This window comes from Myotis myotis, unplaced genomic scaffold, assembly GCF_014108235.1.
Source record: "Myotis myotis isolate mMyoMyo1 unplaced genomic scaffold, mMyoMyo1.p scaffold_m19_p_1, whole genome shotgun sequence".
Classification (NCBI taxonomy): domain Eukaryota; kingdom Metazoa; phylum Chordata; class Mammalia; order Chiroptera; family Vespertilionidae; genus Myotis; species Myotis myotis.
The window spans coordinates 158519118-158541885 of record NW_023416313.1 but is presented as its reverse complement, the minus strand read 5'-3'; the positions used below and the strand labels follow the sequence as shown (position 1 = coordinate 158541885).

The 22768-nt window shown below is 42.0% G+C and overlaps 2 protein-coding genes across 13 annotated transcripts in view; one reads left to right on the top strand and one right to left on the bottom strand.

The window, feature by feature from the left end:
• Nucleotides 1-1808: 1808 nt before the first annotated feature.
• On the top strand, nt 1809-5676 carry SRP14 (signal recognition particle 14). 3 transcript variants are annotated; one of them, XR_004965714.1, is made up of 6 exons: nt 1809-1941; nt 2074-2146; nt 2618-2730; nt 4752-4847; nt 4993-5113; nt 5282-5676. XR_004965714.1 is itself a non-coding variant. In XM_036296992.1 (5 exons), exons 1-5 carry the CDS (start codon nt 1918-1920, stop codon nt 5369-5371), a joined length of 333 nt encoding a protein of 110 aa, XP_036152885.1. In that variant the 5' UTR covers nt 1809-1917; the 3' UTR covers nt 5372-5676. The 3 variants fall into 3 exon arrangements, 1 of the variants encoding a protein (XP_036152885.1); XR_004965715.1 differs by having other exon boundaries at nt 4752-4872; nt 4904-5113; XM_036296992.1 differs by lacking the exon at nt 4993-5113 and having other exon boundaries at nt 4752-4784.
• Nucleotides 5677-6571: 895 nt separating this feature from the next.
• EIF2AK4 (eukaryotic translation initiation factor 2 alpha kinase 4) overlaps nt 6572-22768 on the bottom strand; it is a 100885-nt gene continuing 84688 nt past the window's right edge. For 6 of the 10 annotated variants that reach the window (XM_036296970.1, XM_036296950.1, XM_036296960.1 and 3 more), the window contains 7 exons: nt 17907-18019; nt 12974-13032; nt 11902-11999; nt 10337-10405; nt 9790-9834; nt 7796-7914; nt 6572-6815 (listed from right to left, as the gene is read on the bottom strand). In XM_036296970.1, coding sequence (XP_036152863.1) covers nt 6758-6815; nt 7796-7914; nt 9790-9834; nt 10337-10405; nt 11902-11999; nt 12974-13032; nt 17907-18019 — 561 coding nt within the window. In that variant the 3' untranslated portion in view covers nt 6572-6757. Of the gene's footprint in view, nt 6816-7795; nt 7915-9789; nt 9835-9871; nt 10406-11874; nt 12000-12973; nt 13033-17906; nt 18020-22768 lie in introns of those variants that run through there. The other 4 variants (XR_004965712.1, XM_036296977.1, XM_036296985.1 and 1 more) reach the window with 4 other exon arrangements.

Genomic DNA, 22768 nt, shown 5'->3' with positions numbered 1-22768 from the left:
TCCTCTTCCCTCCCTCCCTTCCATTCTCTCCAGGAGCAATGGAGAAAATAGCCTCTGGTGAGGATTAACAAAAAAAAAGAAAAAAAAAGGAATTCATGTTGTTTTAAGCATCTAAGTTTGTGGTAAAGGAAGCTAATACAGTCCTCTAGTGCAGTGGTTCTCAACCTTGGCTGCACATTAGAATCATCTGTGAACCTTTTTAAAATCCTGATTTCTGGGCCTCATCCTCCGGAAATTCTGTTTGTTATGGGGTGGGACCACAACATTAGTAACAAAGAAACAGAATTTCCGGAGGATGAGGCCCAGAAATCAGGATTTTTAAAAAGATTCACAGGTGATTCTAATGTGCAGCCAAGGTTGAGAACCACTGCTCTAGTAGGACTCCCTGTTTCCTGCCTTATCTCTCTGCTAACATTCTCCACACCACAGAAAGGGAGATCTTTTAAAAATGTAAGTTAGATGGTCACTATCCTGTTTAAAGCTTAACAAGAAACTTCTCTTTGTATCTGGAACAAAATCCAAACTTACCATGGCCATAGGCCCTACATGACTACCTCTCCAAGCTCTCCACACTCCTTCACTCTCCTTCCGAATGCCCTCTCCATTCCCACTCCACCCCAGCCTTGTGGAAACAGGGCGACCTGCTTCCCTGTGGGGACTTTGTCCTACCCACTGCCCGTTGTCTGAGACGTTCTGTCCCCATTCCGCTCGGTTCCCGGGGATTCCCCTGACCCAACCTAAGGAGTGCCCTCTGATTCTCGGCTGTATCACCCTCTTGACTTGTGTCCGCAGCGCTTACCATTATCTGAAGCTGCACCTCTTACTTGTTCTATTGTGTGTTTCTTCACTACTCTTTTAATCCAAGCTCCAGGAAGCGGGGAATGTAGCTTGCCTTGTTCTGTTGTATCCCCAACTCCTGCAGCAGTGCCGAGTACAGGCCTGGGAGGCTCAGCGAAAACCCACCGCACGTGGAGTGCTGACTTCAAGCCAAGGGCTTCAAGCCTAGGGCTCAGGTTGGCTCCTGGCATCGCAGGGCCTCCGACGCGGGTCTCTTGATCGAACCCAGAGGTAAAACCAAGGCCGGGTTCCAGTCCTTCTTGCTAAAGGTCCTTTAGGGCCACCCGGCCTGGTCGGAGAAGAGGGGGTGTTCAGAGACCTGCCATGGCAATTTAGAATAATAATGATAATGAAAATAACAGTAACAGCCAACATTATCCAGAACTTTCTCTGTGCCAGGCACTGTTCTAGGTGTTTAATAGAAATTCACTTATTCTTCACAACCAGTGAAGTGGACACTATTATCCTGATGGCAGCGGTTCTCAACCTGTGGGCCGCGGAACGACCCTTTCACAGGGGTCGCCTAAGACCATCGGAAAACACATATATAATTACATATTGTTTTTGTGATTAATCACTATGCTTTAATTATGTTCAGTTTGTAACAATGAAAATACATCCTGCATATCAGATATTTACATTCCGATTCATAACAGTAGCAAAACTACAGTTATGAAGTAGCAACGAAAATAATTTTATGGTTGGGTGTCACCACAACATGAGGAACTGTATTAAGGGCCGCGGCATTAGGGAGGTTGAGAACCACTGCCTTATGGTAAGGATGGGGAAACCGAGGCACTGCCCTGTTAGGTAGAAACCGTAGGTCCTCCCTCGGCTCTAACCGGGAGAGCGGACTTCTCGCCAGTGAAATCCCGGCGGCCCAAAGGCGGGGGCTGGGCGGGGGCTGGAGGGGGCGTCCCAGAGCGCAGGCGCGGGCAGCAGGGGCGGGGAGAGGGCGGAGGCAGGGATTGGTGGGATAGAGTTGCCATCGAAAAGCGGAAGTCCCCACCCAGCCTGGCAGGAACTTCCGGCCCCGATTGCTTGGGTCTTCTGCGGCCTGAGTGGGGCGGCGGAGCCGGGATGGTGCTGCTGGAGAGTGAGCAGGTGAGTGGGGGCCGGGCGGGGAGGGTGCCCTCGGGCTTAGCTCGGGCCGCCGTCGCCTTGGGCGGGTGGGAGTGGGGCGTGACGCGGCGGGACCTGCGGCTGCCCGACGGGGCCTGGTGTGTTGTGTTGCAGTTCCTGACGGAGCTGACCAGGCTCTTCCAGAAGTGCCGGCTGTCGGGCAGCGTGTTCATCACCCTCAAGAAGTGTAAGCAGCCAGCCCCGCGGCCCGGCGGGGCCGGGAGGGGGCGGGGAGGCCGCGTGCCCAGCCCGGGTGCCCGGTGTCGGGGAACCGGAGTCAGCCCCCGACGCATTCCCGCCTTCCCTTCCTCCCCTCCTCCGCGTACTGGGCACCTTCAGGGCAGAGGGACCAACGACTATCAGGGGCTGTGGCGGGCGCGCCCGCAGCGCTTAGCAGCTGAAGCCGGTCCCGGTTACGGCGGGGCCCGCCGCCATGGCTCTTCTCCTTGTCGGGGTCCCCAACCCCACCGCGGAGAGTGGAGATAGCAAGTCGTTGTCCAGGTTTGGGCCAAACCTGAGCTGGTGGCGGATCCGGTGGCCAGCAGAGCTAGAGCAGTGCGGGTGGAGGAGGGGCCCGCTCTGTTCCTCCCCCGCCTGTTAGCTCTCTGCCGGCCTCTCAACCCTGTGGCTGTGGTCACCAGGTGCGTTTTCCTTGCAGACGATGGCCGAACTAAACCCATTCCGAGGAAGGGCTCAGTGGAGGGCTTCGAGCCCTCAGACAACAAGTGTCTGTTAAGAGCCACTGATGGGAAAAAGAAGATTAGCACAGTGGTGAGTCGGGTGCCTAACACTGCAGTTTTGGAGTTTAAAGACTTAAACTTAACTGAGCAGGTGGCATATCTGAACCAGGTTTTGTTTTTGTTTATTTTATTTTTAAAGGAAACATTTATTTTTCATTGATTTCAGAGAGGAAGGGAGAGGGAGAGAGAGAGAGAGAAACATCAATGATGAGAGAGACTCATTGATCGTCTGGTCCTGTACGCCCCCTTTTGGGGATCGGGACTGAAACCTGGGCATGTGCCCTTGACCGGAATCGAACCCAGGCCCCTTCAGTCCGCAGGCCGACGCTGTATCCACTGAGCCAAACCGGCTGGGGCTATTTTATCTTCTAAAGAATAGTCTATTGATTTTTACAGAGGAAGGGAGAAGAGAGAAACATTGAAGGGAGAACACAACATCGAAAGGCTGCCTCCAGCGCAACCCCTACTCGGGATGAGCCTGTGCACTAGACATTGCCCAACCGAGCTACACCGTCCAGGGCCTGTTTTTGTTTTAAATGAAGGGTATTGTATAGCTCCCCAGCTGTTTTGGGATCTGCATTTTTTTTTCCTCTTTTTAAAAATCCTCACCCGACGATGTTTTTATTGATTTGAGAGAGGGAGAGAGAAACATCGATCAGTTACCTCCCATTCGTGTCCCGACTGGGGATCAAACCTGCAGCCTAGGTATGTGCCCTGACTGGGAATCAAACCATAACCTTTTGGTGTATAGGATGACACTCCAACCAACTGAGCCACCTGGCCAGGGTGCGATCAGGGCATTCTTTTATTACCTTTGTAATAGAAAACTCAAGAGCAAAATTAAAATGAAGGTGGAGTCAAACACTTGTTCTGCTGAAAGTTTTGTAGAAATAAAATTAGCATATTGGTCCTTACTCATAGTAGCATTGTAAGGAGCAGTGAATATATGATTACTTATGCCCTTAGCTTACTGTGCTGGGCTTTCCATGACCAACTTCTCACCAGATGATGCTTTTAAGCTAATTATTCCTTTTCTTTGTGGTTCACATAGTAAGCATGTAGCTATATGTAGACTTGGTACTTTAGATAGAGTATAAATTTAGTCCAGAGCACTAGTGTTCCCTTTCAAGGTGGAGGCTGAATATGGCTAGAAAGGGAACAGTAGCGCTCTGGACTAAATTTATATTCTCAAGTACCAAGAGACTCCCTGGGTTCTGAATGAATACAGACACACCGCTTTTATTACGCATTGCTTTATTATGCTGCCAGTTGTTGCGTTTATTACAAATTAAGGCAAGGCCCTCCACCAGCAAAAAGGCTGTGACTTGCTTTGTTGTGATAATCGCTTTGCTGTGGTGGTCTGGAACCAAACTCGCAATGTTTGAGATATGCCTGTACTTTATTCTGCTGGGGCAGAACCAGACTGGCCTCCCTTTCCAGTCACATCAGTACAGGATATTCGTGAGCCTGAAGATCATAATTAGTTGTTGCCTCCCTTTACCAGTTATCTCGAGGACATTTACAGTAAAGCTATGGGGTTTTAAAAAATAAAGTTGGGTATCACGAAATAAGAAAACCCAAAGAATTTTTAGAGGTAGGATTTCTTGTGGTAGCTTGCATTTTGCTTAAATAGGCCTGAATTAAAGGAAGATAGGTTTAAAATAAGATGGGGAGTAGTTTAAATGTATCCTGCAAAAAAGAGTAGTACTTAGTCCTTTGACATCTCAGCACCCAGGGAGAAAAGTCGATGCCATCCGTGTAAGAGATTTCAATAGAGGTGAGGAGCACAGCTTCTTTAGGAACATAATTCTGCCTCTTTCCCATCTTGGCACAAGTCTCATGTGGAAAAAAGCACAAACTTTGCTGCTTCCCAGGCAGAGGAGAGTGAATTAGGAAAATAGCCTTTAGTGTATCATGTCCTCTGAGATTGAGAAGGAATATTTTAGCGATTAGGATGCTGTCTTCATGAGGCTTTTGAGTTCTTATCTAGGGTGAGGCAGGGGATTACTGTATGGATACCAGGGGTGACCATTTTCCCCTCCTCTTTTCCAGGTGAGCTCCAAAGAAGTGAATAAGTTTCAGATGGTGAGTTTCTGCTGTTATCTATGTCCCTTTCTCAGGGCAAGTCAGCATAACATTGAACACTGGGTGAGCATTGATATTTAGGTTCACCGCTCTCCTATGATATGTTACCAGTAGTTTATGATTAAGAGCTGCCAGGCTATGAATTTTACTTTCAACACTGATACTGTCTTCCTTTTAAGTTTTTATAAGCTAGATTTTGTCATCTTAGGCTTCAGATATGCTCTGCCAATAGTGAAGTTGAACAAGAAGTTGCCTATATTTATGTTTTTGCTTAAAAAAAAAAAGAAGTGCAACTCACAGTGGATGAGCATTGCAGAAGCTGCTAAAATGTGTTTTCCACTTACACCACTTTCCTTCAGGTACAAGTGTCACATGGTATTATTTGCTTTATCAGGTAGACTTTCTGATTTGGCCACACTAAAGCCATTAAGGGAACAGGGCAGCTGCCCCACCAATTTGTAACTCTTCCCGCTAAGGTCGTGCTCCGTGTCTTTTAGGCTTATTCAAACCTACTGAGAGCAAACATGGACGGGCTGAAGAAGAGGGACAAAAAGAGCAAGAGTAAGAAGAGCAAAGCAGCACAGTGAAGGGCTCCAGATTCCCTGCTTTCACCAACTAACCACCAAATTGCTATTTTTCCTTCGGTTTTTACTTTTGGCCACAAAACTAGGTTTCTGGTTCCCCTACATTAACTGTTTTCATGTGAGATTATGTTCGTTTTGGACGGAAGAAGAGCTGTGATGTTTACAGGGTAGTTATAGGAAGCCAGTTTATTTTAGATCTGGCTAATTGGTCTGTGTTGCCTACTTGTGTATTCCTGGATTTTAGTTATAGAATCTGTAGGCATCTGTGTGAAGAACAATGCATCATTAAACCTGTCTATTTATCAGCACTGACTATCTCTTATTTATTCTGTTTCTCTCCCCATATTAATAATTCCTGGCAGTAAGGACTGATTCTGGGATGATGTGATTATGAATAGCCTTTAGCCCTATTTTCTAGGTTATTGGTATTGAAACCTGAAAATTTTATTAAAAGTTGTGTTAGCGCCGAAACCGGTTTGGCTCAGTGGATAGAGCGTCGGCCTGCGGACTGAAAGGTCCCGGGTTCGGTTCCGGTCAAGGGCATGTACCTGGGTTGCGGGCATATCCCCAGTGGGAGATGTGCAGGAGGCAGCTGATCGATGTTTCTCTGTCATCGATGTTTCTAACTCTCTATCTCTCTCCCTTCCTCTCTGTAAAAAATCAATAAAATAAAAAAAAAAAAGTTGTGTTAGCTCATGGGTATTCTTCCCAACTGGCTATATAAATTTTTTTTTTTTTTTTTTAAGAATAGTTTATTGATTTTTCAGAGAGAGGAAGGGAAAGGGAGAGAACCATCGAAGAGAGTGCAACATGGATTGACTGCCTCCTGCATGGCCCCTACCAGGGATGGAGCTCACAACCTGGGCATATGCTCTTGACTGGGTATGAAACCCAAGATCCTTTGGTGCATAGGTGGATGCTAACCATTATGCAACCACAGCCAGGCTATATAATTTTATCATAGTTCCTTTAGCAAATTTGAATGAATTCTTATAGTCAAATTAGAGTTTGCTTAATCACCTTAGGATAAGCATATTACAAAATTAAGACTAAAGATTACAAGTTAATGATATTTGACTTCTTTATGCCCTTCAGTTTGGACATTTTCATGAGTTAGTCATTAGAGCTAAGGGAAGAACAAGGCTGTTTTCCTGTCTTCTAGCTCCACAAAACCTTTCATGTCAATAGATTTGCAATTAAAAAGGAAATATATGAAAGCATTTATTATATTGCAAAAGATAAATTTATATATATATATTACAAATGAAAAACTTATAAAGCTCCACTTTGCGTGACAGCTTCTTAGAATGTAAAGTTAATTTAAAATTACAATGAATGTACAACATTTTACAGTTCCTGTCTGAACAATGTAATGACTGTTCTCTAGGATTAAAATAAGATTCTGTAGTAGTCATCTCTGTAGCTATACAGGAATAGCACGGACACCCTGCAAAAGAAGGGAAAAAGTAGGATCAGTATAATGGATAGAGAACAGGCTTAGTAAAAATTTATTTTTAGAGCACCTAACTGTAGGAGTTTTGTTCAATTAAAAACAAGATGGAAGGCTAGGCACTAAAACATTGCACAAGTTTTACAAAAGCTGTGACTGGTAAGGGTCTGCAGTATAAGGTCCTACACAAGGAGACCACCATTCGCTTCACAGACTTTGTCATTGCCTTTTAAACGGAAGAGAATGTGAACTGCTGGCTTCTGACATGAGGACATAAAGCAAAGTAGTCACAGCTGTTTTTCTATTTAAACACTAGAGGCCTGTGCACAGATTTGTGCATGGGTGGGGTCCCTCAGCCTGGCCTGCATCCTCCTGAAATCTGGGACCCTCGGGGGATGTAGCAGTGTTGAAACAGCAGGTGGCTGGGGAGAAGCCCCAGCCGGGGTCGGGCGCAGCTCATCTAGGCCCTGCTGCACTTACTGCCACCATTACTGCTGCTGCTGCTGCTCGGTATTGCCTTGCCGCCGTGGAGCAGGAGAGGCTACCACTGCTGCTGCTGCTGCTCGCCAGCTCTGAGCCGGGTTTCTGGCTGAGCAGTGTTCCCGCTGTGGGAGTGCACTGACCACCAGGGAGCAGTTCCTGCGTTGAGCATCTGCAAGTGGTCAGTGTGCATCATAGCAACCCATCAACCAGTCATTCTGGTCATTTTGTCGTAAAGGTTGTTTAGGCTTTTATATATATAGATAGATAGTTCTAGGAGTTACCTGGGTGATTAAAATTTATAATTGGGATAGTTACTTCTGAGACTTCGGTTTTGTGGTTGACAAGATCATGACTGTGGTTCAGTCCTGAGTTGCAGTTCTAACAATAACAGCTTATCAGTCATCAAACCTCTAGACAATAAACTATGTCACTTAAAAACCCCTCCTCGAGTTTTAACCCATTTTGAAATCTGCGGTGCCTAAGTGATAACTTACTTTTTTCCTACTTTGATGTTATAAATTTCATCACAGACTACTTTCAGGTATCTTTGCTTTGGCAGGCGTGACAGCAGCTGCTTCACAGTTGTGTTAAATGCCTGTTCATCAGCATCCCACTAGAAAACATAAGTGAGACTTAACAACAGGTACTAGGGTTTATTAAGTGGCATTTTTCTGGGTCACTAATGAAAGTCCAATGCCATTCCCCCCTTTAGTTATACTGAAGAAATCATTATAGGGCAATACTGGAACTGCTGGGCAAACTGCTGGGGTTCCTCCTTGAAGCATCAGTTTTCTTTACAGCAGATCACCTTATTAGATCTGGTTAACAATACAGCAGCACCGTGTGTGCTGATCTGACTTTAGACCAGTTATTGCTGCCTACTGTCTATTTTTTGTAATATGGACATACCACCTCTGATGTGCATCCATCTGAATGGACCATAAGATAATACACTGCCAGTGTAGTGGTATATGCTTACTTAGAATACAACAACTGCCGAAACCGGTTTGGCTCAGTGGATAGAGCGTCGGCTTGCAGACTGAAAGGTCCCAGGTTCGATTCCGGTCAAGGGCATGTACCTGGGTTGCGGGGACATCCCCGGTAGGAGATGTGCAGGAGGCAGCTGATCGATGTTTCTCTCTCATCGATGTTTCTAACTCTCTCTCTCCCTTCCTCTCTGTAAAGAATCAATAAAATATATTAAAAAAAAAAAAAAGAATACAACAACAGGAAATACAGTAGGAAGCATTAGTTTTGGGGCAAAGTTCATTTTTCATCTGATTTAATCTGGATAGACAAAGTATTCTTTTTAAAAAAAAAATATATTGTATTGATTTTTTACAGAGAGGAAGGAAGAGGAATAGAGAGTTAGAAACATTAATCAGTTGCCTCCTGCACACTCCCTACTGGGTATGTGCCTGCAACCAAGGTACATACCCTTGGCTGGAATCGAACCTGGGACCCTTGAGTCCACAGGCGGACGCTCTATCTACTGAGCCAAACCGGTTAGGGCTAGACAAAGTATTCTTTGATATGATGTTGCAAAAATCACCTATACCTATGATTATAGTTAAGCATTCTTTTCTTTTTTTAAAATATATTTTTATTGATTTTTTACAGAGAGGAAGGGAGAGAGATAGAGAGTTAGAAACATTGATGAGAGAGAAACATCGATCAGCTGCCTCCTGCACATCTAGTACTGGGGATGTGCCCGCAACCCTGGTACATGCCCTTGACCGGAATCGAACCTGGGACCTTTCAGTCCGCAGGCCGACGCTCTATCCACTGAGCCAAACCGGTTTCGGCAGTTAAGCATTCTTAATAGCAAAGGTTTAACTATTCAAAATTTAACAAGTTATTTGGTTATTTGATAATTAGGGTACGTACTTGTGTGTGGGGGGGGAGACACATAAAAAAGTACCTAAATTAAATTTTTACAGAAAGATCTTCCATACACTTCTAGTTCTATAAATGAGCTTCCCTAGTTGGAATGAAGGTATGACATGTATACTAGCAGTGGTTAAGAACACTGACTCCACTACTTTACCTAGGTTCAAATACTGGCTCTACTACTTACTAGTTGGGTGACCTTGAGTAAGATATTTAACCTCTTTACTTCTGTTCCCTATAAAATGGTGATAACAATAGTACCTCTCTCTTGGGTTTGTTATGATTAAATGAGTTTAAGATTTGTAAAATGCTTAGGACAAGGCCTGCCAGAGCCTGATACTCAATAAAAGCACTAGTTATTTGTTAAATAATCTCTGAAATTTAAAAGAAAGTCACCAGAAAAGCCTGATTCTTTTAAAATCTGATTTAGTAATATATATGTCACATAAAGGAACAAGTTTCCAAATTCCTGGAACTGACAAAAAATACCTAACATCACTAAGAAAATACCATTTTCAGTGGTTTTGTTTTTGTTTTTGTTTTTGGCAAAGCTTTGGGATTTTAAAAACCACAATGCAGAAGAGTTTGTTTTGCTTACCTCTAATGATAAACACTGTAAGATTGTTTCTTTGGGTAGATCCACCTGTCAATACACAAAAATGTACATCATCTGTCAGAGAACCCCTGGCAGCACATACTGACGTGTGATGACGGTGCCACTGTGGACGGAGCAACATGAAGTGGCTGGCAGAGTCCGGGATGCTATTGTGCTATAGAGCAGACTTAATGCACCACGCACGGCAAGCCTCAGCCCTGGTGAAAGGATACTCCTAGTCCCACACACTGCACGCACTCCAGAGGTTTGACACTGCTACCCTCACTCAGTGTAGGCTTAGTGAGGCAAAGGCCTGAAACATTTAGAAAAATGATTTCCATTTTCACTTCAGAGGAAGGAAGTAGGAGAAACAAACACAAAACCTTCAATTGTTCTCCCCAGTTGTTTAGATTACACGAGATTCACATCAGTGATAACAGGCTTGTACGCCAATACTGCTGACACCGAGCAAAAAAGCCTGACCTTTGAGGAAACTACTTCGACAGTGTGGACAGACGCCATCCTCAAAAGGTTAAAGAAAGCAACTTACAGCCAAAATTTCAATTTCACTGCTTTTCTGATGTAAGTTGGCAAGGGAGGTCTGAAGTCGGGTTTGTACCTAAAAGAAAACATGTCAGAATTCAGAACCTGTCAAACCAAGCCATCTTTCTTGCCATTGTATGTCCTATTCCAGGAAACAATCACAGGTGACAAACCTAGGCCTAGAATTTGCACTTAATCCGCCTCAGAAAGATGTATGTGTATCCCATTATGATATCGGGAAATGAGACTTTGTAGCCTATCTATAATTTGTTTAATAAACCCATGAAAGTTGCTTATTTCTTTATAATTTTGAGATGACACCTAGTAAAAAGCTCAGTGTGGTGAAACTCATGTGGAAGCAGGGAGATTTCAGTATTAAGCTAAATTTGGAAAAAGGGGAAGGTGGTAGCAACGAGAACATGAAACTGAAATACGGTAGAAAGATGTGAAAAATTAGTTTCCACCCAACATCCTGAGAAATAGCCAGGAGAGCTTACAAAAATGAGGTAACCTGATCTTCTGTATTTCAATCTAATTACATTTCTAAAAAATGACTGCTCTCCAACACTCACTTCTTCCCAATTGAGGCTGGCATCCTGACCGTGCTCATTAGCACTGTCCATGCCGCCTTTCCTTCCGTCCCTCCCAATTGGAAAACCCTAACCTGTTCTCCTTGCCCCTTTCAATCCCTCAGGGACCATCTCTGAAGCAAACACTGACCTCTGTCTCTCCCGTGTGTCTGTAATACACTCTAACACTCGTATTAAATACTAGAGGCCCGATGCACAAAATTCGTGCAGGAGTAGGCCTTTGCAGCCGTGGTGGCTGCCTGGATCCCTCCCTCGTAGCCATGGCGGCTGCCTTGATCACAGGCTGCAGCCCTGACTTCCTCTGTAAGGATGTCCGGTCTAAGTAGCATATTATGCTTTTATTATTATAGATATTTCATTCAGCATTCTGTTACTTATTCACATGTATTGTTCTCCAAGCATAAAATGCATATGCTTCTAAGGTTACAAACTCTTTGAGGAGTGGGGCCATGTCCTATGTCTTTTGTTTTACATGACACTTAGCACAGAATCAGGCAGATAATAGATACCAAAATATATGTAAAGATATTTTTGCCTCAAGTCTTGGGATAGATCTCTTCTGCTTTGTTATTTAAAGCAAAAACAAACTCCATTTAGGCAGCCAATCAATGATTATCTCTCATCATTGCTGTTTCTATCTATCTCCTTTCCTCTCTGAAATAAATAAAAATATATTTAAAAAAAAAAAACACCACCCCCCCCCCCCCCAACTCCATCTGCCATTAGAGCCAGATGAGAAAGCTTTTGTGTAGATCCAATAATTCTGACAGCTGCTTCTAGGGGCCCACAGTCCACACTGACGCCTCTTTGGAGGATGGATGTGGCAAAATCTTGGTGCCAGAGAGATGGCTGTTGATGCAACTTCCAGAAGCCACCAAGTTAGGGAAGTGAGAAGGAAAATATTTCCAGAACACTCTCTTATTCTCCTTTCCTGTTTCCTTCCTTTGTAGCTCACCTTAGACAGCCTTGGACACTAACGCACCTGAGTCTCATATCGCCGCTTAGTGCTGGCTGACAGCTTCTCTGGGGCTATCACAGTCACAGTGGGGACAACGGCTGCTCCATGGATTTCAAACAGACCTGAAACAGAGAGAGCCTCAGAATCAGGCCTTCTCTGGTCCTATGTTCTCTAACACCGAGAGGACGGAGAATATTAATAGAATCCCTCTGGGGTGACTCAGTGGGGCTAGATGATGTCTGGGCCTTGTTTTCTGTCTCTGCAACTGCCCACAATTGCTCAGGGAGAACCCAGAACCTCAACACCCAGCAGTCTGGATGCTTCCGTCAAAACCAACAGCCTTCTCTCAGGTGGGCGTGGGAGTGACAAAAACAAAGGGAGGCGATATGAGTCACCCAAACCTCATGTACCCATGAAAAAAACAAAACATTATCTCTGAGACTAACAGTCCTTAAATCTCTCAAAGTATTTGAAATCTGATGGTGACAGAGAGTCAATGCTAACAGAAATGAACCAAAAAGATCCACTTCTGTTAAAAGCCAAATATGTCTTCTTGTGGACTTAATTAGGACACTTATTTTTCAGTAAGATAGATGTGATGAAACTAAAGGCATAACTATCACCACTGTTCCTGCTCAGCTTTCATGAAGGAAAAAAAAAAAAAAAAAAAAATATAGATATATATATATATATATATATATATATATATTCTTACCCCAAGGGATTTCAAAATACTTTTCTTTAATCCTGTGCATGGGGAAAATTTCCAGGAAAAGTATCCACATTTAATAAATCTATACTATAAACTAAGTTGAAGAAAGATTAAACCACTTGTAAAAATAAGATATTAAGACAAAGAATACCAGGATCAGAAGTCACCAAATGCCCATTAATCACCAGTAATTATCTTGTTATTTTTCTAAGATGTGAGTTTCAAAGCATAGGGATAAATTCTATTTGGTACAATTAATTATATATATAACTTACTTAAAAATATATATACTTGATGCAACAAGGAGTTAGCCACATAGTGCTTACAGAAAACACACACACACTAAAAGCATTATTATGTCTAGATTGTAATTAGTAATTATACCTGAAGCATTAGAAAATGACCCCTTCAGATTTTGTACTGCGAGATTATCGGAAGCTTCTCTAAAAACAACCAAAAAAAAAAAAAAAAAAAAAAGAAAACAGTCAATAAGCCAAAGGCAACACAGATTACTTACAGTGAATCATTTTTTAAATTCAATATAAAAATATTTCATAAGTATTGGTTATTAGTGAAGGAAAAACAAAAACAACTAATTTGCACTTAATTATGCTTTTAGTCAAGAGCAGGTAAAAATTATAAAGGATGTCATTTCAAATTAACAAATGCCTAAAGACAACATTCTGATCTATTCAGCTGTTTGAAATCCTGGCTCAATATAAGAAGCTAATTTCAATGAAATGTAATGGGTGTTCTTTCCGTTCCCCTCACAATACAAGGAAACATTAGCACAGGCAGGTCCCTCCTTCATTATGGCAGCAACCTTGGCTGTCACCCACAGAACATTTAGTAAATAAGGAGATTCTTTCAAAAGCTGTGAATGGATATTCTTTCAAAGACTTTCTAGCCTTTGAGAGACAATAGCATTCTATCTTGGGAAATAATTATTTGGGAGGAAAGATTTTAAACCTTTCCTGCTAAAGCTAAATCCCATTTGGCCGATTGTCTTAATAGTATTCATGTACTCACTATTAATTAGTTGACTTTTTGTTTTCTCTTCTAAATCTCTGTCTTTGATTTGGATCTGCAGCCCTTAAAACCTGGTGACTTCAAAAACATATTCCCTCGGAAAAAGCCTAATGATGAATTTATGGAAGCTAGGTGCAGATGGGAGGGGGCAGAGCCAGGGAGGGAGAAGAGAGCAAAACATTTATTTTTATTTTTTATATATTTTTATTGATTTCAGAGAGGAAGGGAGAGGGAGAGAGAAAAACATCAATGATGAGAGATTGATCGGCTGCCTCCTGCAAGCCCCCTATTGGGGATTGAGCCTGCAACACAGGCATGTGCCCTTGACCAGAATTGAACCTGGGACCCTTCAGTCCGTAGGCCGACACTCTATCCACTGAGCCAAACTGGCCAGGACAAAAACATTTATTTTATATTACCCAGGATTTCTCAGTCTTGACACTATTAACATTTTGAGCCACATAATTCTTTGTTGGGGGTGGGTGGTAGGTCCTGTGCACTGTAGAATGTTCAGTGGCGTCCCTGGTCTCTACTAGATACCAGTAGCATTTAATTTTTAAATTAAATTTATTGGGGTGACATTGGTCAACATAAACTGTCACCCATCACTGTCACCCACAACCCACCACTCAGGTGTGGGTTTCTGTGTTACAAGATCTCTATATTGCACCATGTGCCCACCACCCAAAGTCAACTCCCTTCCCTCTGGCAACCACCACATGCTGTTTGTGTTCATGAGTTTCAGTTTTATATCCCACATATAAGTGAAATCACATGGTTCTTAGCCTTTTCTGACTGACTTATTCACTTAGCTTCATGTTCTCAAGGTCCATCCACGTTGTTGCAAATGGTGCTATTCCCTCCTTTCTCATGGCTGAGCAGTATCGCATGTGCATATGTGCCACATCCTCTTTATCCAGTCCTCTACCGCAGGACACTTTGGTTGTTTCCATGTCTTGTGCACCATGAATAATGCCGCAGTGAACATAAGGGTGCATATATTTTTTTGAATACATGATTTTGAGTTTTTCGGGCATATACCCAGGAGTGAAATTGGTGGGTCATATGGTAGCTCTATTCTTAATTTTTTGAGGAATTGCCAGACTGCTTTCCATAGTGGTTGTACCAGTCTGCATTCCCACCAGCAGTGAATGAGGGCTCCCTTTTTTTCCAAAACCTCTCCAACACTTGTTATTGCTTGTCTTGTTGATAATGGCCACTCTGACAGGGTGGTATCTCACCGTAGTTTTGATTTGCATTTCCCTAATTTCCAGTGAGGTTGAACATCTTTTCACATTGGCTGTTTGTATGTCTTCTTGAGAGAGGTGTATTTTCAGGTTCTCTGCCCACTTTTTGATTGGATTGTTTGTTTTTTTGGTGCTGAGTTCTTTATATATATTTTTAAATTAAACCTCTGTTGGAGCTACAATTTGCAAATATCATCTCCCATCTGGTTGGCTGCCTGTTTGTTTTGTTGCCAGTTTCTTTTGCAGTGCAGAAGCTTTTTAGTTTGATATAGTCCCATTCATTTATTTTTGTCTTTACTTCCCTTACCTTTGGAGTCAAGTTCATAAAATGTTCTCTATGACCCAGGTCCATAAGTTTGGTACCTATATTTTTTCTATGTAACTTATTGTTTCAGGTCTGATGTTTAGGTCTTTCATCCATTTTGAATTAATTTTTGCACAAGGGGACAAACTGTAATCCAGTTTTATTCGTTTGCATGTGGCTTGCCATTTTTCCCAGCACCATTTATTGAAGAGACTATCTTTACTTGCTTTGGCCATTCAGGGTCTTTTGTGGTTTTATACAAATCTGATGATTTCTTATCTTATTTCTTTAAAAATTGGCACTGGGATTTTGATGGGGATTGCATTAAATTTGTATATTGCTTTGGGTAATATGGTCATTTTAATTATGTTGATTCTTCCAATCCATGAATACGGGATATTTTTAATATATCTGATCTTCATCTTCCTTTGCCAGTTCAGCCCTTTCCCCCTTCCTCTTGTATGTTTTTGTTGTCACAAGTTATCCCTGTTTATGCTGTAAGTTTTGGGGGATCTTACTCGTAGTGTTGTGCCATGTTCTTTGTTTCAGGTAGAATAACTCCCTTGAGTATTTCCTGCAATGGAGGTTTTTTTGTGTGAAAAAATCCCTCAGCTTCTATATGTATGGAAATGTCTTTATTTTCCCTTCATATCTAAAGGATAATTTTGCTGGATATATTATTCGTGGGTGGTAATTTCTCTTTCAGATGTTTGAATATTCAGCTCCACTCTCTTCTGGCTTGTAGAGTTTCTGCTGAGAAGTCAGATGAAATTCTAATGGGTTTTCCTCTGTAGGTCACTTCCTTTTTTTCCCTGGATGCTTTGAGAATTTTTTCTTTGTCATTAATTTTTGACAGCTTTATCACCGAGTGCCTTGGAGAGGGCCTCCTGGATTGGAGCAACTAGGTGTTCTGTTTGCTTCTTGGACTCGAGGATCTAGTTCTTTCCATAGACGTGGGAAGTTCTCATTCACTATTTGTTTTAATCGACTCTCCATGCCATGCTCCCTCTCTTCCTCCTCCACTATGCCTGTGATTCTGATATTACTTTTTCTGACTGAGTCAGGGAGTCTCGTAGCGCTCTTTCATTTTTCTTTATTCTCAGGTCTCTCTCTTCTTCCCTCTTGATTCCTATCTTTGATATCACTAGTTCTTTTCTTTAACTGGTTGGTTCTGTTTTCTATGCTCAACAGTTCACTCTTAATCTCCCTAAATTGCCTGCTTCATTTCCAGTATTTCTGATATATTCTTCTTTAAAGTTTCAATTTCCTTGGAGAAATACTCCCTTTGTTCATTGATTTGTTTTCTGAGTGCACTGAATTGCTTGTCAGTACTTTCTCGCCTCTTGTTGAGTATTTTCAGAACTGTAGTCTTGAAGTCTCTGTCATTTATATCACCTAATTCCATGTGTTCCACCCTGCTTTCTGGGAATTTTTTTGTTTTCTTTCTGGTCATCGTCATTACTGTGGTTCTTCATGGTATTTGCTGCTCTTTGTTTTCACATTTATCTCTGAAGAGGTCTTTCTACTATGTTACGGTAGATGGCGCTGAATCGAAAGATTTTTACAAGATTTGAGCCTCCTTGGCTTCCATAGGTCAGTACCTCCATGCTGCTTGGGGGTGGAGTTGGTTATGCCCTCACAGTAATGGTGACCCCTGACCTCTGCAGGGTCCCACCCCAAGCACCCTTCCTGGGGTTCAGTCACAGAGGGAAACAGCAAACCTATTGCAACAGCTCTTGGTTTACAGATAATATGCTCCTGGAGTCAATTTCACGGGCAGCAGGAGGCGAGTTTTGGGAGCGAAGCAGCAGCAAGGCTCTGTGGTTTCCTTTCTTTGTTTGAAACACCACCGCCCGGCCCAGCAGTGGGGAGCCGCATGGCAGAGCCCCATGTTCTCTCTGGGCGTCTGCTGACTCAGTCACTGTTCTTTCTCGTTGCTCATGCTTGTGACTCAAAGGCTGCTCCCTGCTCCCCCTGCCCCTGCCCCCCCCCGCCCCCCATCCCTCTGTTCCTCCAGGCCCAAGGAAGTGCCTACTACCACTGGCTTTCTCCCCTCTCTAGGCCAGGCTGTGCGCTCCCAGCTGAGCTGCAGGGCTGCATATGCGGGCCGTCTGCGCTTTCCTGCCTTCTCGCTGCCCTGTTTTTCCCCAGATGCCCACCTTTAGGTGTTTCAGTGTGCAGGTCTCTCAGGTGTGCATCTGTATTGAGCAGGGACTTATTTGTTGAAAAGATGGTTAACTTGTTGAAATGTCAGGGGGAGAGGAAAAGAAGCACCCTTATGCTGCCATTCCTCTGACGTCACTAGCCAGTCTTAAGGCTTTTAAAACTTACTTCATTAAATTCCTATCCAGACAGTTGCACCAATTTAGATTCCCATCATGAGTATATGAGATCTCTTCACAGAACATATTAGACAAAACACTATCAAAATTCACTGATTAACAGACCAAGTAAGATAATGGCAGACAGAGTTTGGCAGCTTAGCCCTTTCAAAATGATAAAATATTCTTGGACATGTTCCAGAGAAAAATGTTGAAAGTAAGAAACAACTAGTCTTACACAGGGGGTCATATAATTAAACTGCTGAGTTATTCAGAACAATAGAAAGATTCACTGAAAGTTATCCAGACCTATCTTTATTTCCAAAAAGGATCAAATTGATTTTTAAAGTAAATTAGCCTATGTTTTATATAGATAGTCCCAGCTGATTTTCTGGGCTTTTGTTTATTACAGTTACCTGATAGTCCTTTCATCATTCACTTTAGTCCTCAGTTTCTGCATAACATGGTCCACAAGATCAGACTCCAGCACACGTTTCTCTGTTTGCCTTTCCTTCTCAAAAGACTTAACCTTAAAAAGAGTGAAACAGATCCATCATTTCAGAAGCCAAAAGGCTAAATCAGAATTCTATAGTAAGACAAGGCGACAGTTTAGGGGCAGTTTTGCTCCCCACAGGACATTTGGTCAGAGACACTTCTGGTTGTGACAACTGTGGGGGCATTGAGCAAGTAGAGGCTAGGCATGCTGCTAAACAGCCTACAATGCACAAGACAGCAGCCTCACAAGGATCTGGCCCAAGAAGTCAAAGCGTGGCTGTTGAGAAACCCAAGTCTAGACTAGAATAGTTTATCATAGATGATAGGATTTTTTTTTTTTAAAAAAAAGGCCAAGACAAGCCTACTCCTACTTAATTTCTTTCTTTCATATAGTCTTCTTCTTAAACATCCTCTGGTCAGTCACCAAGGTTTCTACAACTCCTCCCTCTCCTTTTCAAACCCAAGTCCTGTCATCCTACTTTTATGGCGCCTGTCCTTTCATCTCCACTTGTATGGCCAGCACTCAGCCTTGGCTTGGGGATAGCCCGATATTCTTCCCATTGCTATCCCTGTCTTCAACTTTCCCTTGCTCCTTTCCATACTACACATCCCTGCAGGTTAATTTTTTTCATATACAATTCTGTTGTCCCTTTCTGTTAAAAACATACACTGGCTCCCTATTAGTAGCTAAATACAGTCCAAATTTTCTTGGCTCTCCATGATCTAGCTAGAACCATTCTCTCCTGCTGAAGTCCCCTTCTTCTTCTTCTTTTTTTAAAATATATTTTTATTGATTTCAGAGAGGAAAGGAGACGGAGATAGAGATAGAAACATCAATGATGAGAGCTATCACTTATCGGCTGCCTTCTGCACGCCCCCTACTGGGGATTAAGCCCACAACCCAAGCATGTGCCCTTGACTGGAATCCTACCCGGGACCCTCCAGTCCATAGGCTGATGCTCTATCCACTGAGCCAAACCAGCTAGGGCTGAAGTCCCCTTCTTTATAATCCAAAACAGACTATTGAGAGTAATACCAGAATAGTTCTCTGCTGGCCTGACTCTATCTTTCGGACAATCTACGGAAAGAACTACCATTACCTTTGCTATTCCTTCTGCTTAAAAGTCCCTTTCAGCACATACCTATATCCTGCCCATCTTTGAGGTTCCAGTATAAATGCCACCTCCACCCTGTAGACGTCCTTGCTACCTCTGAAATAATCTACTAGGCTGATGAACCCTCAGAGAACTTTCTCTGTAAGAACTTCATGGCGTTGAGCATTTTCTAGGTCATAATCATGCACAAATGTCTTATGTTTCCTATTAGATTACAGGATCCTTGACAGTAGGGCTTGTGGCTTAATGTCCCTGTACTCTGCATGGGCCTCAATGTAACCCCTCCCACAATGAATGCTTAAAATGCATTTGCTGAATGAAGTGATGGCTTGCCCTTCATATATGAAGGTGATGCTATCGATCCATCATTAATAGAGGCAGAATCAAGACTGAAAAGAGCTGGAGATGCTGGAACAATGTTGAAATGAACAAAATCATATTTAATGGAGATAAATATGAAGTCCTGAATTTAAAGCCTCATTGTGGAAGGCCAGCCAGACCTGGTAATAACTGTGAAAAGCCTAATGGGTTTAGTTGATGATAAATTCAGTATGAGCCAAAGGAACCATATGGTTGCTAAGAATTCACTTGTAGGCTGTATTAGGAGAAATATGGTATCTGGATGGAGGGAGGTCACAGACCCTTTCCTTTTAATCAGAACATGCTTAGAGCACTCTGTAAAATTTTAGTATCACATTTAAAGACAGACAGTGACACAGTGAAGTATGTCTAGAGGAGGTTAAGAGGGTCAAGGATCTGGAAACCATGTGATGAGGAATGGCTTCAGTAACTGGAATGTTTACACCAGAACAGAGGACAGTTAAAGTGGCATGGCAGCGGACTCCTAAAATTTATTTGAAGGTAGCTGAGAGAAGCAGGAAAAATTAGATTTGTTACCTTAACTACTCCAGAGGGTAGAACTAGGACCAGTGATTGTACTTATTGGGAAGCGGATTCTTAGTCAAGTTTCTAAAATGTGCTAACCATAACAGCAGTGTGTTGTGACACTGGAATTATCAGCAGAGGACAGTCATCTCCTGGTAATACTGCAGGAGCAGTCACTGCTCTAGATGAGGCCTGATCAGTGGAATGTAGGGTAACTGATGGTTTTGTGACTAACAACCAGACTGCCGGTGGGGACTTCCAAATCTGTCCATGAAGGATTAACTACTACAAGAATTGCCCTCCTGCCTTAAACTAGAAAACCAGATGAAACATAAACAATGGTTTTCAGACATTGGACAATAAGCAGTGGAGGATTATTATCCTACAAGGGGCCCAGGTTATTGTGTTGAAGAAGTTTGCAGACTGCAGTGCCGGGGAGGGGTACCTAAACAGAGACTAGGAGTCTTGCTGAGTTGAAGTTTAGGCAGGCCAAGTTGGCTACAAATTGTGGGGCAGACGACCAAAGAGGAGAGAGCCACACACTCACAGAGGAATATTTCTGAAGCTCTGCAGAAGATTCCACTCACATCTTTGGCAGAGGTACTGACCTGGCATGGGTGACAGGAAGCCATCCACAGCTGAAGAAACAACCACCAGAAATAAGTAGGCATAATAATTTCTGGAATCACAGGACTGGGAATAGTTCTTGTCCTTACCAGAGTAGAGAGATCTCATAATACATAGGGCATGAGGCAGAATCCTCCGAAGGGCACTGCTAGGGACTAAATTAGGCCAAGACTAAAAGTTGCCCTGAACCTGCCCTAATAAAGCTTAAAATCAAGCCTGGAGAGGATCAAATAGAATCCAAAGATCCTAACTATATTCCAGAACAAAGGCCAACAGAGCTTACGGGAGCATAAGAAAACCCAGCACCCAAAAATGTAAAATTCATAATGTCCAACAACCAATAAAAATTATTAGGAATGCAAAGTGCTAAAAAATATGACTCATAACCAGGTGAAACATTAATACATAGAAATAGCCCCAGAAATGACAGAGATGATGGAGTTAGTATACAAGTACCTTAAAACACCCATTTAAAATCTTATAAAGAATATAAACCAAATAAGAACCACAATGAGAGAAATGGAAGACATTAAAAAAAACACAATGTAACTTGTACAGATGAAAAAAAATATAATATCTGAAATAAGAAATGCACTGTATGGGATTAAAAGCAGATTCGAGATTGCAGAAAAGATCTGGGACTCATTCAAAATAAAGCGGGGGGAGTGGGACACACAATAAAACAAAAAAGAGTCTGAGCTGTGGGGCAATATCAATAATTAATATACTATAATCAGAGTCCCAGAAGTAAAGGAGGGAAAGGGACAAAAAATTTGAAGAAATAGTGGTTAACATCTTGATATATTTTTTCATCTTGTTTCTGTGCACAGGTTTTTGGTTTGTTAATATGGTTGTGGTCGTTCTATCTATCTGTAATAGTGTCAACAATAAAAATAAAGTTAAAAAAAAATAAAAAAAATTTGAAGAAATAATGTCTAAAATATTTCCAAATTTGATAAGTACTATACATCTACAGGTCAAAGAAGCCCTGTGAAACAAAGAATACCACAGGGCAGCACATCATATTCAAATCGCAGAAACCAATGACAAAAAAAATCTTAAAAGCTGACAGGAAAAAAAGGACACATTATATTCAGAGGATCAAAGCAAACATTTTAAACCAGGTTAGGAGAGAATAAAACACGTCTTCAAAGTAGAAAAAGAAAAATTATGAATCTTGAATTCTATACTAGCAAAAATAACTTTAAGAAATGAAAGTGAGCCCCGGCCAGGTGACTCAGCTGGCTGGAGCATAGCCCCACGTAACAAAAGGTTGCGGGTTTCATTCTAGTCAGGGCACAAACTCAGTGGCAGAGCAAACAGGAGACAACCGATCAATGTTTCTCTTTCTCTCTCTCTCTCTCTCTCTCAAAAACGTGTCCTCTGGTGATGACTTAAAACAAGAAAAAGACATGAAAGTGAAATGAGGACTTTTTCAGGCCAATAACAGCTGAGAGAATCCATTGCCAGAAGACCTACACTAACCAGAAATATTAAAGGAAATTCTTCAGGCATAAGGAAAATTAAATCAGAATGATATCTGGCTTAACACAAAGGAATAAACAGTTCCAGAAATGGTAAATATGTGAGTAAATATAAAGGATATTTCCCCCTTATTTAAAAACCACTTTACAAGATAACTAACTAATTAAAACCAAAATATTAACAATGAGATTTATAACATAAGTAGAAAAAAGCATTAGGTAACAATAGCACATAAAATGGGAGAGGAAATGGAGATATTCTGTTGTAATATTATTCTGTTGTAATATATGTGAAAGTGCATGATATTTTTTAAAAGTACAATGTGATAAGTTAGAGATGTGTACTATAAACCCAAGAGAAGTCACTAAAAAATCCCATCAAAAACAAAGAATTATAGTCAGTAAACCAATAGTAGAGATAAAATGGAATAAAAAATAATTTAAAAGAGGACATGAAAACAGAAAAAAATGGAAAAAGAAGAGATGGTAAAATGGTAGTTTTAAATTCAATCATTTTAATAATTGCATGACATATAAGTGGTCTAACCACACCAATTTCTAAAAGGCTGGATAAAAAAGCAAAACTCAACTAGTGACTGTTTCTACTAGTAAAGAACCTACTTTAAATATAAAGATACAAATAGAAGGAGAATGATAAGCCATGCAAACACT

Coding starts and splice junctions, on each gene's coding strand:
- SRP14 (XM_036296992.1), top strand. CDS start 1,918: ATGGTGCTGCTGGAGAGTGAGCAG. Junction 1,942..2,073: donor TGCTGCTGGAGAGTGAGCAG/GTGAGTGGGGGC, acceptor GTTGTGTTGCAG/TTCCTGACGGAGCTGACCAG. Junction 4,785..5,281: donor AAGTGAATAAGTTTCAGATG/GTGAGTTTCTGC, acceptor CGTGTCTTTTAG/GCTTATTCAAACCTACTGAG.